This window comes from Miscanthus floridulus, chromosome 18 (genome assembly GCF_019320115.1).
Source record: "Miscanthus floridulus cultivar M001 chromosome 18, ASM1932011v1, whole genome shotgun sequence".
Classification (NCBI taxonomy): Eukaryota; Viridiplantae; Streptophyta; class Magnoliopsida; order Poales; family Poaceae; genus Miscanthus; species Miscanthus floridulus.
In genome coordinates this window covers 10,281,639-10,300,155 of record NC_089597.1, presented here as the reverse complement: position 1 = coordinate 10,300,155, position 18,517 = coordinate 10,281,639, and the positions used below count along the sequence as shown (strand labels likewise).

The 18,517-nt window shown below is 47.6% G+C and overlaps 2 protein-coding genes and 1 pseudogene across 2 annotated transcripts; 1 reads left to right on the top strand and 2 right to left on the bottom strand.

Moving 5' to 3' along the window:
• Positions 1-1,222: 1,222 nt before the first annotated feature.
• LOC136519658 (uncharacterized membrane protein At1g75140-like) lies at positions 1,223-3,475 on the top strand (annotated as a pseudogene).
• Positions 3,476-8,303: 4,828 nt separating this feature from the next.
• LOC136523273 (uncharacterized) lies at positions 8,304-13,713 on the bottom strand. The gene is made up of 7 exons (XM_066517009.1): positions 13,685-13,713; positions 13,223-13,314; positions 12,239-13,141; positions 11,547-12,152; positions 11,179-11,385; positions 10,887-11,062; positions 8,304-8,435 (listed from the first exon to the last, which is right to left on the bottom strand). Exons 1-7 carry the CDS (start codon positions 13,711-13,713, stop codon positions 8,304-8,306), a joined length of 2,145 nt encoding a protein of 714 aa, XP_066373106.1.
• Positions 13,714-16,182: 2,469 nt separating this feature from the next.
• Positions 16,183-18,009, bottom strand: LOC136519659 (UDP-glycosyltransferase CGT-like). Its single transcript, XM_066513039.1, has one exon. The coding sequence runs from the start codon at positions 17,961-17,963 to the stop codon at positions 16,482-16,484; it is 1,482 nt and encodes a 493-aa protein (XP_066369136.1). The 5' UTR covers positions 17,964-18,009; the 3' UTR covers positions 16,183-16,481.
• Between the last annotated feature and the right edge of the window lie 508 nt (positions 18,010-18,517).

Here is an 18,517-nt window from a genome sequence, read left to right as displayed (position 1 = left end):
TTTATTATTACATCATGGATTAGCTGATGGTTTAACTAATCAGACCACAAACTAAACTTTGTTATAAATCTAATCTAAATGAATGTATCTTCAAATTGTACGTATATACCAGGGTAATCCTCGATGAGGGTTGTCCTGTGAGAATCGAGAGAGGTCTCCATCATAATCATCAATGGACATATCAATCTTTGACATGACACAACTAACTCCTTGCTAACTGTAATCGGAGATTAAAATTACATATTTTATGTGTCCTCAAATAAGATCACGTAACTCAATATCTAACTCTATCAACATATGAATAGTTGAAAATTAATTATATAATAAATTTATGAGTAAATATTTCTGTGCTTCACAGTGAAAAAATCTACCAAATTATATTTTATAATTTAATACAGACTTAATTGGATACTATCACATTATTCTTAATATTAACTTATATGGGGATGTTTGATCGTCAAAGAAATAAATTATAGATTTTTAAATTTTACAAATGAGTAAAACATAAATAAAATGTGATGGCTTCAGAGCCATTCACTGCAAAATCGGAACACCCTTGCCTGAAAGAAGTTCCAAAGCAAGATACGTATGTAAAACTCGTTTCAAAAAAAATGTAGGTTAACAAATGTGATGTCATAAAGCCTTTGTGCCATTTTTCTAGTATGACTGTGTTTAGTTCGCGAAATTTGGGAATTTGGTTATTGTAGTACTTTTGTTTTTATTTGGCAATTAGTGTTCAATCATGGACTAATTAGGCTCAAAACGTTCGTCTCGTGATTTCCAACCAAACTGTGCAATTAGTTTTTTTTGTCTATATTTAATGCTCCATGCACGTATCGCAAGATTCGATATGATGACTACTGTAGCACTTTTTGGAAAATTTTTTGAGAACTAAACACGAGCTATATCAAGTTTAGGCAGTAACGTGCTCGTAAGGGTAGAGTTTACGTACGTATGTTCATAGGGGCGAATGTGCGTGCATGTTGGACGTGTGCACACTGTATAAAAAAATAAGAAAAAAACTGAAGAACTATTTGACGCCAAGCAAACACTCGTCCCACTGACATCCTGGGCCCACAGCAGCTGACAGTCAACGCCCTTCTTCCGGTTCCAGCACGCCGCACGCGCGACGCGATGCATAGCTGATAGCCCGCCGGTGCGTAGCACCTCGCTGACAAGTGGGTCCCAGCCGCACCCCAATTCGATGCCACTTTCCCCCAGTCCAGATCCCTCAATCCAGCTCCAGCCTTTAGCTACTCTAAACCCTACACGGCCTCCCGCTCACCGCCACTGACAGCCATGCCCCACCGCGTCGCCGCCCTCCTCCTCCTCCTCCCGCTCGCCGCCGCGTCGGAGGAAGCGCCGGTGCTGGCCGCGGCGCCGGAGGCGGCGGCGGCCGAGGCCGTGCTGCTGGAGCGGCACGCGGCACAGCTCGCGAGGCTGGAGGAGCTGGCGGAGTCGCTCGCGAGGTCCGTCCACGCGCTCGAGTCCGCGCTCGCCAGATCCGCGGACCCGGATCCCCCGCCGCCGGCCGCCCCGGCGGCGGCCGTCGGGGACCGGCGCTCCCGGCAGGGCGTGGCGGTCACCAAGCGCCGCCCCGTCTGGTCCGAGCGCTTCCACTTCGCGGCGGCCGCACGGCTCGGGGAGGGCGCGTACGCCGCGGCGGCGGCCGCGCTGCCGTACGAGGACGCCGACGGGCTCACCAAGTACTTCGCCGTCGGGGACTCCCGCGGCCCGCGTCTTCGTCTTCTCCGCCGCGGGTGACGCGCTGCTCGAGCTCGAGGCCGCCGCCGGAGGAGGCGGCCAGTCTCGCGTCACCGCGCTCCTCGCCTACCTCTCGCCGCGCCGCACCGACTGCCTCCTCTTCACGGGCCACGCCGACGGCTCCATCGCCGCGCACCGCCTCATCGAGTCGTCCCCGCACGGCGACGACTGGCTCACCCTCGCCACCACCTCCTCCCGCCTCCTCGTCCGCGGCCTCGACGCCGCCCCCGTCGTCCACCTCGAGGCCCACCACGCCGGACGCGCGCGCTACGTGCTCTCCTGCGACGCCGGCGGCCGCATCCGCGTCTTCACCGAGAACGGCACGCTCTACGGCACCGCCATCGCCTCGTCCACGCCTCTCGCCTTTGTCAAGCAGCGCCTCCTCTTCCTCACCGAGGCCGGAGCTGCCTCCCTCGACCTCCGCTCCATGTCCGTCCGCGAGACGCCCTGTGAGGGACTTGCTGAAGCGCTCAATGGCACCAGCGTCAGGGCCTACTCTTTCGACCCATCTGAGCGATTCAAGGCCTACGGCTTCACCGAAGCTGGTGATCTCGTGCATGTCCTGCTGCTTGGTGACGTTTCCAGCCTCAAATGCCGGGTCAGTGCCATCAAGAAATCTGAGATTGACAACCCCATTGCAATACAGACGATCAAGGGTTACCTTTTGGTGGCGAGCCATGATAAAATCCTTGTCTTCAACACCTCGTCTCAGTATTATGGAAGAGTCGGTGCGCCTCGGCCGCTGTTTGCTACAACCATCAAGGACATCAAATCTGTGTTTGCAGGTTCTGGTGGTGTGCTGCCCACCAAACCAGCTGGGAAGCCTGTTATTGTGGCGGACCGGGAGAAGCTGGTGATCTTGGGTCTTGGGGATGGCCACATTGCCATCTATAAGTCCAACTTCCCGGTGTACAAGCCAGAGAGCAATGCTGTGGTATGGAGTGGACCGGCACTGCTTTTCCTCCTGTTCCTGATCGGCATTTGGCAAGTATATGTGAAAAAGAAGGATTCTCTGGGATGGACACCAGAGGAGACATTTAACACATCTGTAACAGCACCAACAAGGAGCCTTCTGAATCATCCAACTAGTGACAGAGCCTTTGCAGACAGCGCAGCAAGAAGTAGTGATCGGGGCTATGTTGATGGAACATCAAGGGCCAGTGATAGAAGCTATGTGGATGCCACTACAAGAACTACCGACCGAGGTTATTCTGATGCTACTAGGGCTGTGGATCTGCGGGGTGGAGCGTTGAGGAGTGCTCCAAGAAGGTATGTGTCCCCTACTAGATATGCAGGGACATCTGGAATCCAATACCGACCTGCTTCGGCTGAGCCTGGTCTTAGGGGTACTCCTGAGATCAAGTACCGGGGGCCAGGTATGGAGCCCCCTGGTTTCCCCAAGAAAAGGGAACCATTGTTCTCGAACAATCAGGCTGTAGTAGATGATCATGTTGATTGAGGCTTTGGCTAGGTTGGTGTTTGCAGTCCCCTAAATTTTGATCTGATTTTGAAGGTCCTTCGGGATGCCCAGTGATCTACATGTGCTGTTGTATGTTGTAACTCAAAAGAATGTTGTATTGTACGAGCACATTACAGCCATTTAAATATGATGCTGCAAATGGTGAATAACACTGATATTATGGGTTGCATTTGTACCTTTTGTACTTTATACAATTCGTGCAAGGATGCCCAAGCCTCAATACAACATTGTTGTTTTAAGGTCTTTGCTGTTCTATACAACACAGATATTATGTTCTTTGCTGTTCTTTTCATCTTTACTGATATGTGAAAATCGCTCTCTTTACAGTGTTGGGATGCATGACAGGCTCAACTGTCAAAGGTGCTAGTAATTGCTAACTGATTTTGTTGTATTAGGTGTCTTCAGTTGCATTGGAAGAATTTCTTTCATATTTTGAATTGGAGAAAACCAGTATATTCAGGGAATGGACTAGCATCTGATTCATAAAGTTGTCAGAATAATCCTGTAAAGAGGGATAACTATAACCAGTTCCGTTGGATCAAATCAATTAGTGCCAGGGAGTGAGGGAACGGATTTCTGATCTTCCATTTGAAGTTCTCAGGATAATGGGGGTGTTCGACGGCTGCGGCTTATGAACTCAGGGAAGGAGGAGGAACAAGCAGAAAGGGGAAGAACTAGACGGGGACGACAAGAAGAATTCACGAGGACAGGATTTAGAATTGATAGGTACTTGTTCCGTTAATACATGCCCTTGGCAGCAGATTCTACCAGCTAATATAGATGACAGCTCGCAGGCTGTTGGCAAGAAAGAAAAACGCACACGCTACCTCTCTTCTGGACCTGGGCAGATCACTTGGTCCACTCCACTCACCACCGATCCATTTGGAATTGGGCTTCCCTGCACGCTCACTGAGCCGCGGCTTCTCTTGTAGCGCGTCTGACAACGGCTGCTCAGCAGGCTCCTGAGTTGTTTCCATCACATTCCCCGCGCCTTGAAACGCCGCTTGCCCCCCCCCCCCCCCCCCCCCCCCCCCCCCCACAAGCAGGCGCATACGGGAAAATCCGCTTCATGTAATCCAAGTCTACCCAAATCACTAGTTCCGGTGGCCAATTGGACCACTGAACCAACACTTGCTGAATTGCCTCCACGCAGCAGGAAATGAAACGACGCTCCAGAAAACGCTGTGGGCCGGAGAGATCGTCAAGGTTGGCAATACCTGAGAAGGGTCTATCTAGCACCGCACAGCCTTCAATTGAGATACATGAAAGACTGGGTGGATGGTAGTAGTAGAAGACTAGAAGGCAGCTCCAGCTTGTAGGCAAAATTTAGTTTAGGGGCTTGTTTAGAGGTCTTATTACTTGAGTTGCTCTTAATTAAGAAGTTGGTACCATAGTGGCGGTTGAAATTATGCCATCGAGGAGTATGCGTGATTATTGAAAAAGGAAGAGGCATGGTAAGGGCATCTCCAAGAGTTTTCAAACCCCACTCCGAATCTTGATTTCTTTGGCAAGATTGAAAGAAATCGCTCTCCAATAACTCCTATCTAAACTCCTAATCTTTGCGCACTTGGGGTAATCGACCAATCACACGGAAATACACGCTTGTATGGATCAGCCAATCTTGAGATGGAAGGGCGTGGGGAAGAATACGAAGAGTAAGGCAGTGTTCCGAATACAAATGTGTAAGAAAATAGAGAAAGTATAAAAGTGATTGGGGTGATCTGAAAATAGCCCGGAATTCCCGATGTAAAATGTCTTTTATATTTTAGAAATGAGATTTTGAAAATGGTTGGAGGAACCCGACAAATATGCTTCCAATTTTTTTTAGCCACTTGAAAAATCCATTGATTTATTAATTATTTTTTAGAACTATTGAAGATGCTCGAAGGCAGAGTATAAATGGTCGGTAAAAATAGAACGATACAATATTACTACATCACACACTTTTGAAAACATACAACATCACGCACTTATATTCTTGATGCTAGGCGCCACCCGGATGGGTTCGCCATGTCCAGGTCCAGCCCACCGGGCTCAAGGCTTCTTTCGTGTTTTGATGTAAGCTAGATAGCAAGCCCTAAGCCTGAGCCAAGACCAAGGCCCCCGTAAGGATTCCTTCAGATTGTGGAAGCTGGCTTCTAGACGTCAGGTAGGAATCCAAACAGCTCCAGCTTTTAGTCAGCTTCTACAATCCAGGACCCTCTAGATTCTACAATCCAGCAAGCTGAGCAACTCTAGCTTCTTTTAGCTTCTGGATTCAACTTGACAATTTTGCCCCTCAAACTCACATAGCAGCAACCAAAAGATAGCCTGTTCGGTTGGCTGGTTCGTATCGTTGCTGGTTCGTGAAGAAGTATTGCTGGCTGGTTTGTGTGAGAGAAAAATACTGTTCCGGCTGGAAATTTACGATTGTTTACGATAAGCCATAGCCAAACGAACAGGCTGAGAAATGATGAGTAAGGGCAATACGATAATTTTACACTAAAAAGTAACCAGTCCAAACTTTTGCAATATGTGGATCCAAACAATCCATCAACATAGCTACTATAATCCAGCTTTTAGAAATCTTCCTTTTAAAATCTAGCTTTCACAATCTCACAGATATCTAAACAAGGCCCAAAGCTGACGGCTGCAAGTGGTAGACTGCCCTTAAGGAGAAGCAGCGCTGTAGCGGCGACGGCGTCTTCCTCTGGACGCAATCACGCACAGATGTGCATGCTTCTCCACATAGCTGCTTACAAGCTGGAGCTGTTTGGATCCCTTGGTAGATTCTGGAAGCTAGCTTCCACATTCCGGAGGTACTGTATCAAACAGGCCCTCCCAGCTTCTGACAATGTCTCTGGTTGTGTACCGTTAGTGGACGCATTATATTTTTGTTTCTCAGCAATGAGCGGTAGCTTGATTTACATCTTTACGATGTTATACTGGTCATTTTAACGAGGATAAAGTACACTTTCCAACCCTTAACTCGCGCTGAAGTTCAATTTTTAACCTTCAACTATAAAACTGGTTAAGAAACACCCTCTAACTATCAAAACCGGACAAATTTAGTCATTGGCTGGTTTCAAAAGCGGTTTTCTATTTTGGAGGCGCCAAAATTTTATATTATTTTTTAAGCATCTTAACATCCTCAAATGAAAAAACTCAAAACTACAAAGTTGTAGATCTCATTGAGAGCTACAACTTTGGTATAAAAAGTATTTTCATTTAACTTCATACAAATAATATATTAGTGCTCTAATGCGGCAAGCGCTAGTAGGCGATTATTATGGTGCTGAAATTTTATATTATTTTTCTGAGCATCTTACTGTCCTCAAATGAAAAAAAATTAAAACTATAAAGTTGTAGATCTTATCGAGGTCTACAATTTACATATAAAAATTATCTTCATCCGACATCGTATTGAAGGGTTTTCTATTTTTTGAAATTTGAGTCTCGTCACGCCATAACATTGTTTCGTCGTGTGACGAGACTCAAATTTTAAAAAATAGAAAATCTTTCGATACCCTGTCGAATGAAGATAAATTTTATAATAACTGCCGAGAGTGACGAGACTCAAATTTTATAATGCGAACGGGCCAAAATATCTTGAGCTTGCAATACTTGTAATAATTAAATATAATAACTGCCTAGAGTGATCTTGTGACACCAAGATATATAAGGCGGCCGTTTTTCTCGTGGCGGAGGTGATTTGGCAGTTGCCACAAATTAAACATCCTGGGACTGCTGCCTGCTAGGTGCTGCTTTCTCTAGAGCCTGTTTGATCATTAGACTAGTACTAGTTAGTCCAATTAAAGTTTAGATGTGCATTGTTTAGATAAATGGACAACAAGTAATGACCCTGCTTGCTTGAATTTATTCTGAACTATTTTTTAGTTATAGAATAGTATTTTCTTTAAAAAAAGCATTTGTGTTTTTCCATCATTTCCCACCTTGTGCATTTTCTGTTTCCATCTGATGTCTTTACTTTTGCAGGAACCAGCTGTACTTTTGCAGGGAGCAGCTGTTGTACTACTGTACTTGTAGGACGATCAGCGGTGGCATGGAAATATAATAATATGGAATACTACTACATCAGCGGATTTCATTTCATAGTAGGAGTACTACGTACGTACAGCGGCGGATCAGGATTCGGTCAGGACGGCCAAATTTCAAAGGCGAAATACCGATTGCTACACCATAGTCGACTATATATATATATATATGAGTTAAATGCATCTGTGGCCTTCGAACTTGTAGACGTGTGTCACATAGGTCCATGAATTTGGAAAATGCATTTCTGGGTCACTAAACTTGTTAAGTGGTGCACCGCAGGCCCATACTAGCCACGCGCATATTTTTTTGCTGACGTGGCATGCTAGTATGACATATAAATGCACCAGCGGCCCTCGAACTTGTAGGCGTGTGTCACATAGGTCCATGAACTTGGAAAATGCATTTCTGGATCACTAAACTTGTTAAGTGGTGCACCGCAGGCTCATACTAGCCACGTGCACATTTTTTGCTGACGTGGCATGCTAGTATGACATATAATTTTCATTTAACCCCTCACATCTATTTTTCTCATAAAAAATAGACCCCAGCGCCCACCCTGCTCACGAACACATCGAGCCGACGCAGACCACGGAGCCTCACCTTCGTCGCGACTGCTCTGCCACTGTTCCCACGCTTGCTCCACTGTGCAGGTCTCTTCCTCCAGGCCGGCGAGCAGTTTTGACACGCGGGACTGCTCTGCCCCGCTCTCGCACTCGGACCAGGCGTGCGGCCCCGTGCACTTCGTCCGCCGGGGGCAGCCGAGCTGGTGGCTGGAGGTGTAGACAAGGAAGACGAAGACGACGAGCACGACGACGGAGTGGATGTAGCTGGCGAGGAACGTGGCCTTGAGGCCGCCCCCAGCTCGTCCTGGTGTTCTGCCTCGCCACCAACGTCATCGTCACGACCATGCTGCTGCTCGGCGTCGTCGTGTACACGCTCGCGGCGGCCTCAAGGCCACGTTCCTCGCCAGCTACATCCACTCCGTCGCCGTGCACGTCGTGCTCGTCATCTTCGTCTTCCTCGTCTACACCTCCAGCCACCGGCTCGGCTGCCCCCAGCGGACGAAGTGCACGGGGCCGCACGCCTGGTCCGAGTGCGAGAGCGGGGCGGAGCAGTCCCGCGTGTCAAAACTGCTCGCCGGCCTGGAGGAAGAGACCTGCACAGTGGAGCAAGCGTGGGAACGGTGGCAGAGCAGTCGCGATGAAGGTGAGGCTCTGTGGTCTGCGTCGGCTTGGTGTGTTCGTGAGCAGGGTGGGCGCTGGGGTCTATTTTTTATGAGAAAAATAGATGTGAGGGGTTAAATGAAAATTATGTGTCATACTAGCATGCCACGTCAGCAAAAAATGTGCACGTGGCTGGCATGGGCCTGCGGTGCACCACTTAACAAGTTTAGTGACCCAGAAATGCATTTTCTAAGTTCATGGACCTATGTGACACACGCCTATAAGTTCGAGGGCCGCTGGTGCATTTATATGTCATACTAGCATGCCACGTCAGCAAAAAATGTGCACGTGGCTGGTATGGGCCTGCAGTGCACCACTTAACAAGTTTAGTGACCCAGAAATGCATTTTTTAAGTTCATGGACCTATGTGACACACGCCTACAAGTTCGAGGGTCGCTGGTGCATTTAACTCTCTCTCTCTCTATATATATATATGTTATACGGGTCGAGAGCAACGTAACGTTAAAGTTCTAGTCCTCTTCATCTTCTAAACAAATTAAGAAATCTATAAAATTATATTCTAATTGAAATCAAAAGTTCAAACTCTACATAGAAATGACAAAATTGAAATTGTAAACCTAGAAGTTAGAATCAAAATCAGCAGAGAATTAAAATAAAGAGAAGAAATCCCTTCACTCTTCCTTGATAACACAAAAGCCAAGGAAAGGCGTAACATTTCCTTGATAACAGAAAGGTTCGCAGTTTTTTTCAGCAACAAACGAGTGAATCCCAATCCTTAGCAGGTTATGTTATCATTATATCCAGCATCTATCTTCATGAAACAAGTGTTAAGGTTATGTTATCATTATATCCAGCATCTATCTTCATGAAACATGTGTTACTATTAGTATTTCAGTACTTACAGTAACAGAGTCATATGCATGGGAACAATTCAAACCATCAATGATGAACATAAAAACTTCAATGAAACAAGTGTAAATAAGAATGTCACCAGACTTAAAAAGTGACACTGTTAATATGAATCTCACCAGACTTACAGTGACCTCCATATACTTATCCGGCCACATTAACATTACACCCAATTTTTTTTTTCTTCGCAAAACATGCGTCAATACGAATCTCACCGGACTTACAGTGACAGTGTCATGTGTAATGTGCACGGTACAATTCAAACCACGACAAACATCTATATCTATACCAAGCTAATAGCTAATAGCTAAGATTAATAAAGAACAAATTTCTCTCCACCCGAATTTCCGTCCGTTTGCCTACACGAGCAACAAAAGGAAACAAACATAAATCGACTCAAGGTGGGATGGACGGATCTCTCCAGCCCAGTGAAATCCAGAGGGACGACGACGACGCCTCCGGAGCAAGGTTTTGGATTTCGTTTTGCGTTTTTTTTCGGCCAGGGCCGAAAAATCCGAAATTCGCGAATTTCGACCGAAATTTCGAAAATTTCGTGTAAACCTGCACGTTCAAACTTAGGTGTATTTTGGCTGAAATCACCGAAATTTTTTAAAAAAATCGGGCGAAATTTCGGACGAAATTTCGGGTGAAATTTCGTTGCACAGAAATAGAAAAAATGCTTTTAAGTTAGAAATAGAGAAGAGATCCACAAATACAATATTCCACAGTCCACAGGAGGGCATAACACGTACAAGTTCATACAATACAGGCACAGAACATACGCATGTCCAGTTCATAGTTTCATAGTCAAACTGGGAACATAGATAAGTGATAAGTCCATAATAGTTCATAAAAGGGGGTCTGAAAAAGATCAAAAGTCCATAGTTCAAATTCAGAGACAGCCCATACTTAAAATCTAAAGACAAAGACCACATAGCTAATAGAGAAATCCTTCAACCCTCTTCTTCTTCCTAGCACGCTGTCCCCTTCGATTATCGTCCTCTGGTTGCTCTTCAAATTGTTGGTGTGTGCCCAGAGTATCACCTATTGAAATAATTAAACACATTAGCCTCTTTGTCTTTGGTCAAAAAGAAAAGAAGTAAATTCACACATGAGTAATTACCATCCCTATGCTCTGGTTCATTGTCTGTGTCATTCGCTGAGCTACTATCAGCAGATTCTACATAAGCAGGGCTGCCATGAGGACTGCTATCATCTGTGTCGTTTTCAGTTTCTACAAAGTCTTCTTCTTCATCTTCAACAACCCTCTTACCTTTTCTCCTCCTATTAGCCCTCTATAAAGCAAGAATTTTCCTCTTCTTTGACCGACCAAGCAATTCTTCAAGACAAAGATCATCATCTACAATTTTTGGCCTGTTCAACCAATCCATGTTTGGGTTTGATTCATCAAATAATGTGCAATCCATCAACAGAGCACATGGATCAGCCTCTTTCTCTTCTGTTTGATTTTTCCCTACACCTTGCTTGAGACGTTGCTTTAAATTGTGGCGTACATACACAAGCTTTCGCAGCTTCTCATAACCAAGGCGGTTTCTCAGTTTTGTATGAACTAGTGCAAAAGTACTCCAATTCCGCTCACACCCACTAGATGAGACACACTGCGAAACAATACGAATGGCAAACTTCTGCAGCTCTGGTGTATCACCACCAAATAATACCCACCAATCAGCTAAAAATAAGAGGTACATGATATATTCATAAGGAGCATACAAAAAAATAAGAGGTACATGATGTATTCAGAAGGAGCATACAAAAAATTGAGACAGTCGTGATTAAAAAAATTACCTACGGGCATTTTGCCTACTACACCCTTTGCTAATTTTCCATCAAATTTTCTCTCATAGGATATAAAGGTACGAATTTGTCTTATTGCTTCAACCCCATCCTCGACCGATTCAGCTAGCCTTTCAATTGCCTCTTTGAGAGCTCTCAAATACCTGTTATTTTCATGAAGCCGGTGTTGATAGTGCCCTACTGGATCAAGGACAGCAGCTGCAAGCATAGAGAACACATTAGTATGCTGTTTTCCAATGAAAACTAGACATGAATAAATTGTTTTTCCTTACTAGCAACAATGAATGTGTCATCATAGAGATATTGAACCCTCTCCTTAATCACTCTCATGTATCTGTTGCATCTATGTGTCCCCTCACCTAAATAGACCTCCATCTCCCTAATGGCACTCAACAATCTTGGCATTATTCCAGCAACTGTCCCCTCATCTCCATCCACATAGCGAAGTACTGAATAGAGTGGGCCAATTGTATCTAAGACAACCTTGACATCATCCCACCACTGAGAACTTGTCATACAGCTATCAACATACTTGAAGCCAGGCTCATTGTTCCAAGCACTGTTCCTCCACTCATCAGAGACCATCCACTGTCGGAATTTATCTTTCATATCCCACAAACTCTGGAGGAACATGAAGACAGTTCCAAATCTGGTTGCATTCCATCGAACTATCTCCCCTCCAATCCTTCTTTTCATCTCATTATGCAGCCTATTGTGGCTATGTAGGAAATTGGTACATTTTTTGGCACTGGAGACAATATCATCAACCTCAGAGAATTTACCAATATCCTTCAACATTAGGTTGATTGTATGAGCGGCACATGGCTGCCAAACAATACGGGGGTACTCATCAATAAGCTTGGCACATGCTTTCTTGTAATTTGCCCCATTGTCAGTGACAAGCTGCACAATATTCTCAGGGCCAATGTCATCTACCACTTTCTTAATGTGTGTATACAAATATTCTGCAAGACATGCAAAGACACAAAATTTAGAGCACATACGAATCATGAAAGATAATCTACAAGACATACAAAACGACATAAATTACCTGCATTTTGGATGTGCTCACTTGCATTGATAGCCTTATGGAAGAATATGCGCCCATGGCAATACACCATGAAGTTGATAATACTCATGCTTGTCGTACATGTCCATGAGTCACACATGACTGTAACACCATATTTCTTCCAATCCCTTTTAAAGACCTCAACAGCCTCCTCAATGCTTTTATAGTTAGCATCCAAACATGGGCCATCGATGTCACTCCCACTGAACAACCTACTTGTTGTTCCTAACTCTTGAGTCAACCTCATTGCTGCTCGAAAATAAGGACAATTAGCTTTTACCCTTGCAATGTCATTTGCATGAAACCATTTGGACCAAGCTTGTGCAAGTTTTTCCACCACTCCTTCCTTCAAGGTGGTGTCAATCCTAGGTTGGACAGAACTAGAAGATGTAACAAATGAGTCAATCCTTGGCTGTACAGTAGGAGGTCTCCTGCATGATCCGCTACTAGCTGCTGGGGCAGATGAACTACCAGATCCATGCTCATATGAGGCCTGCCTCATATTCACTTCTTGCTGCAAATCATTATCTTGCCTTGATAATGCCATTAACAAGCGCGTCTGCTGCTCCTCCTCATCGCTTGCCACATAAATACTTCCTTTTCCACCCATCTCACTCACAAGAGTATTTTCCAACCTCTTTTTGGTCCTCTTTAAATCTTTCTTCCTATCCTTAGATTCTTTATGCTTTCTCCACATAACATGCTTCACATCACTTGGCACCTTCTCGCAAAAAGCGACATCACCTGGCACCCCAGCTAGATGCTGTGTTAGTCTCGTTGCACCTCCAGATCTCTTGGTAGCGCCACAAAACCCACATCTAAATCCTTGTCCAACACTAAAACCATAATTCCACACATTGAATATGTTGTCATCTTTTACTTGACCTGCACAAAAGACCATTCAAAGACATTGGCTTCAGTAAATAATATGCAACTACTAATACAAATTTCCAAACAGAATTTTACCTATGGCAGCAGGAGTGGGTGCTGCATCCACATCAATAAGCACCGCTGGAGAAACAGCTCCAGCTCTGCTAGAATTGCTTGTACCCTCTCCACTGAAAATTCACATTTTTAAAGTACACATTAACTAAATTTGGCATACAATAGGATGACATTTTCCTCAGAGATTGAGCAGAGCATCAGGGATCAAACTGCCACCTTAATAGATTGAACTCATTTTCCTCAGAAATGGAACAGAGCATCAGGGATCAGACTACTACCATGCATTGTGCATACATTACCTAGATCGAGACATGCTTTTGCAATCGAGTGAAAAATGCAACTCCTATCTTACTTGTTTCATGGGAATAGAGTCGAATACACAATCAAAATTAACCAAATCAGACATGGTTCCACAATCCACAATTTCTAATCACTATTTTGGGGATCTAAAATTCTGAACGACATTATCTCGGGATGGCATACCTTGTAGGAGGAGGAAGCGATGATGACATCTTGAGCGCCGCCGCCGAACTGAGTCTGAGTGCCGCCTGCTCCCGTCGCTGTCTCGCAGCGAGCTCGCACTGCCGCGCCCGTGATTCCTCGCCTTGCCACACACACCGTGTGTGCTCTCTTCTACCCTGTTGAGCCCCACCGGCGCTGGGGATGGGCACCCTGCTGGGGCGCTCGCGCTCACGCGGCGCGGTCGCACGGACCAAGCAGCCGCCGCCAAAGTGAACGAGGAGAAGGAAAAATGAAACCCTAGGCTGCCGATTGCATATTTGGGGGAGTTAGGGTTAGCAGTAGAATGGGCTTGGGCTGCTGTATCGATAGGGACCGGGTCTGTTTTAAATGGGCCGAGATTTTCAAATCCGAATGGGCCAATTTCGCCCCGGGTCGAAAGAAGCGAATTTCACGAAATTTCGCCGAAATTTCGCCAAAATTTTTTTCCCTGCTCCGGAGAAGCACGCGAGGTGAAGTCCGGATGGCCACGCCGCGCTGCAATCGATCAGATTCGCACAGATCTAGCCGCCCGATTCCCACAGCACAAAGAGGCCAATACTAGACCCAGGAGTCGCCTGCAGCTACCGGAGACTAGGGCAGATCACCAGATCGGAGACCCCAGATGCCTGGGAAGGGGACGAAACAGCGGAAACCAAAGGAGTAAGGGGCCTGTAACGCCCTAGAGTCCAAACGGTTTAGATCCACTCTTTCGTCCTGGCTTCGCGTAAAAGGATTAACCCGAGGATGGTGGGATGGACTCTAGAAGCCTTATATGTTGGTCTATCCCACCTTTAACAACCAAGGTGGGACTAAACTCTCCATAATATCTCATTAACTTGCATATGGGCCACTATGGGTCAAATTCCAAATTGGGCCGGATGTCACATACACCCCTTCAAAGGAACCGACGTCCTCGTCGGCCCAACACATCCACAACTGGGCAAACGATGACCAGGAACATTCCCTCTTAGCACACGCAACCATGCGCCCAGTGCCGGCACATGTGCCATGCCGTGCACCCCGCAGGGCCTACACGCGCAATGAACCCTATGTCCGCGCCGCTGGCCCGCACGCGCCCGTGGCCGCGAAGGTCGGCTCTGATACCATTTTGTAATGCCCTAGAGTCCAAACGGCTCAGATCCACTCTACACGTTGAGCGAACCACACCTACCACCATCCCACTTACGCTTTCGTCCTCGCTTCACGTAAAAGGATTAACCCGGGGATGGTGGGATGGACTCTAGAAGCCTTATATGTTGGTCTATCCCACCTTTAACAACCAATGTGGGACTAAACTCTCCACAATATCTCATTAACTTGCATATGGGCCACTATGGGCCAAATTCCAAACAGGGACGGATGTCACAGGGCCGGAGCAGTCCTCACCTACAGAGGGGCGGCGCGGTGGGGCGCGGGCGGGGACGAGGGGCTCCGACGAGCGGCGGCGCGGGGAGGGAGGCGGAACGAATGGGCGAGGACGCGAGGAGAATGGAGATGCGGGGTCCCGACGTCAAATTGGCGCTTTTGTAGTGATGACCCGGTGCCTGTGGGGCGCCGGTCTCTGGAGGCGTCACACTGACACGTGGGGTCGCCTTGCACCGTGGCTTCCGAACGGGGCACGTGGGCCCTTGGTAAGGGATTGCCTCTAGCACATGAGACCCAAAATGGTCGGTTGTTGTAGGCCCAAATGAATAAGTTGTTTATTATTATTGAAAAAAGTCCATCTAACCTCACTCAACTATTTTGAAAACCCAATTTACCTGTCGCAATGGGAAAACTAAATTTTTAGACTTCTTCAACTTTTGAACCTGCCGTATTTACCTCCCCGAGCGAATCACGTAGCACCACGTTAGCCACGAGGGACATAAATTACACTTTCACCATAGCTCAATTTGAGGGCCTCCCTACTTAAATGGAATGAATACAAATCCTTATAGAACAAGGATTTTTAGTTAGACATATAAATTTTAGTTTAGAGGCTTGTTTAGAGGTCTTATTACTTGAGTTGCTCTTAATTAAGAGGTTGGTACCACAGTGGCTGTTGAAATTATGCCATCGAAGAGTATGCACGATTATTGAAAAAGGAAGAGGTATGGTAAGGGCATCTCCAAGCGTTTTGATGTCTTTGGCAAGATTAAAAGAAACCTCTCTACAATAACTTCTGTCTAAACTCCCATTTTTTTCGCACTTGGGACAATCGACCAATCGCACGGAAATATACGCTCATATTGATCGGCCAACGTGGGAAAGAATATAAGGAGTTCCGAATACAAGTGTGCAAAAAAACAAAGAAAACTAGTTGGGGTGATTTGAAAAGAGCCCGGAATTCCTGATGCAAAATGTCTTTTATACAAATGAGATTTTGAAAATGGTTGAAGGAACCCGACAAATATGCTCCCAACTTTTTTTGAGCCACTTGAAAAATCCATTGATTTATCAATTATTTTTTAGAACCATTGGAGATGCTCGAAGGCAGAGTGTAAATTGTTGGTAAAAATAGAATGATACAATATTATATTATATTACTACATCACACACTTTTGAAAACATACAACATCACGCACTTATTCTTGATGCTAGGTGTGCGATTGCACAGGCTACCTAACGTACGGCACAAGAGTAAGCACATGTTTTGGTTGCCGCCCAACCCGGCACTGGGCAACGACATCACAGCTTCACAAAGGAAATAAACGGACATCACGCTCACGAGCCCCAGTAATCAAGGGATGGATCGGATCGGAGTGTCCTAGGTTGCTTTTTTTTTGTTTGCGACTGTGTCCTAGGTTGCTTTGAGGCTGGAAATAAACTGCTGCATGCTCCGGTAGCTGGTGCCACCCTCTGCGACGGCCTTGGCCGCTTCCTCGCCGGTCCTCGTCGCCCTTGCCCTGACCGCCGCGTCGGACATGACCTCCTTTACTTTCTTCCCGATCTCCTCCGCGGTCACCAGCCAGTCCTCCCCGTCCCAGCTCCAGTGCTCCATCCACACCCCGACCCCGCCGCTCACCGCCACCATAGCGTTCACGCGGTGGTCGCCGCCGCGGGGCCACGCCAGCAGCGGCACGCCGGCGGCAGCCGCCTCCGTCACCGAGTTCCACCCGCTGTGGCTTAGGTACAGCCCCACGGACGGGTGCTTCAGCAGGGCCTCCTGGTCCACCCACGCCTTGGTCACGAGGCCGTGCTGCCCCAGCTGCAGTCGCTCCAGGAACCCCTCGCCGAGCACGTCCGTCAGCTCGGCGCTGTCGTCCCTGTCAACCTTTGTGGTCTTGAGCACCCAAAGGAAGCGGCAACCGCTCGCCTCCAGCCCGGCGGCGATCTCCCTGATCTGTGCATGGCTCACGGCGCTGCGGTTGCCGAACGCGACGTACACCACTGACCGCGCTGGCTGCTTGTCAAGCCATGCGACGGGGGAGGAGTCTTCTTCCTTCTCGACCTCAGCAGCAGCTGAGTTGCTGTGCTGCTGCGACCTGAGCGGGCCGATGGCGTACACCGGTGGGAACCCGGGGACGACCTTGCCGTCTCTTAGGGCGGCGAGCGCCGCCGGCTCCAAGGCGTCGAACGTGTTGACCAGAAAGCCGTCGGCGTTGATGTTCTCGCGGCCGTTGTCGATGAACTGCTTGGTGAAGAGTTTGTTGAGGTCGAGCAGGGGCTGCGGGAGACAAGACCGCGGGATGCGACGCACGCCGGGAATGTCGACGTCGCCGACGCCGCCAGCTAGCCCCTGCTCGTGCTGCTCAGCCTTCCTCTTCTTGTCGAGGTGTAGAGGGAAGTAGGCATTGAGCGAGAGCATGGTGGCGCAGGAGATGAAGAGGACGTGGCACGGGACACCGAGCTCCTTGGCGATAGGGATGACGTAGGAGGTCAGGGTCACGTCTGTAATGACGGCCGAGACGCGCGGGGAGGCGCCAGCGATGAGCGGACCGAGAAGGTGCGCCGAGCGGCGCAGGGCCTCCCATCGGACAATGAACGGGTCGCGGTCATGGCTTGGGAACTCGGAAGCGTTCAACGGCAGGAGGTGGAGGTCGACACGGCGGACGTGGGGGAGGGCAGCGAACAGGCTGCTGAAGTGGTCGGCCTCGGCCGCAGAGACGGTGGGAAGAACGGTCACCACGGAGATGTCGACGTCGTCGTCGTGCCCCGCGAGAGACGCGATGAAGCGGAAGAACGGGAGGAGGTGGCCCATGCCGGCGCTCGGGATGAACATGACATGCGGGCGTGCGCCGCTGTCGAGCTCTCCCAGGCTCTTCGTTGCCGGCGTGGCCATGGCCGAAAGCTTGGTTGATGTGCGGTGGTGAACTATGGAGCGAACTATATAGAGCGGGGTGAAGTGGCGATGGAGAGTTGGTAGTCTTCATTTTAGTCTGGATTTCCCACACGTGACTTAACAAATGATGTCGCTGTGAGTACCCTACATTATTGTTAGTTCGTGTACGTGTGTCGTTGCGTGGCGTTGATGAGCCGGAGCATTTAGGGGTGTTTGGGACTGCTCCACAAACTCTGCTCCACAAACTCCACCGTAGAGCAGCTCCACAAAAAACTGGAGTTTGTGGAGTACCTCTTTAGGTGCTCTCACAACTCCACCCTTTTTCCTGGAGCAGAGTGCGTGGAGCTGAAACCGTTTGGCTAAAAAATGTGGAGCAAAGCTGAAAAACGTGGAGCGGAGCAGTCCCAAACACGCCCTTAACTCCAGATTTGCTACCCAATAACCGGTTGTTTCGAGAGCTACCAATGACCGGTTTTTTTTTTTGCCTTCCGATCAGGATCGGTTGGTTCAGGCGTGCGGAACCCGGGAGAATGCAGCTTCTTCTGTCCACTGCC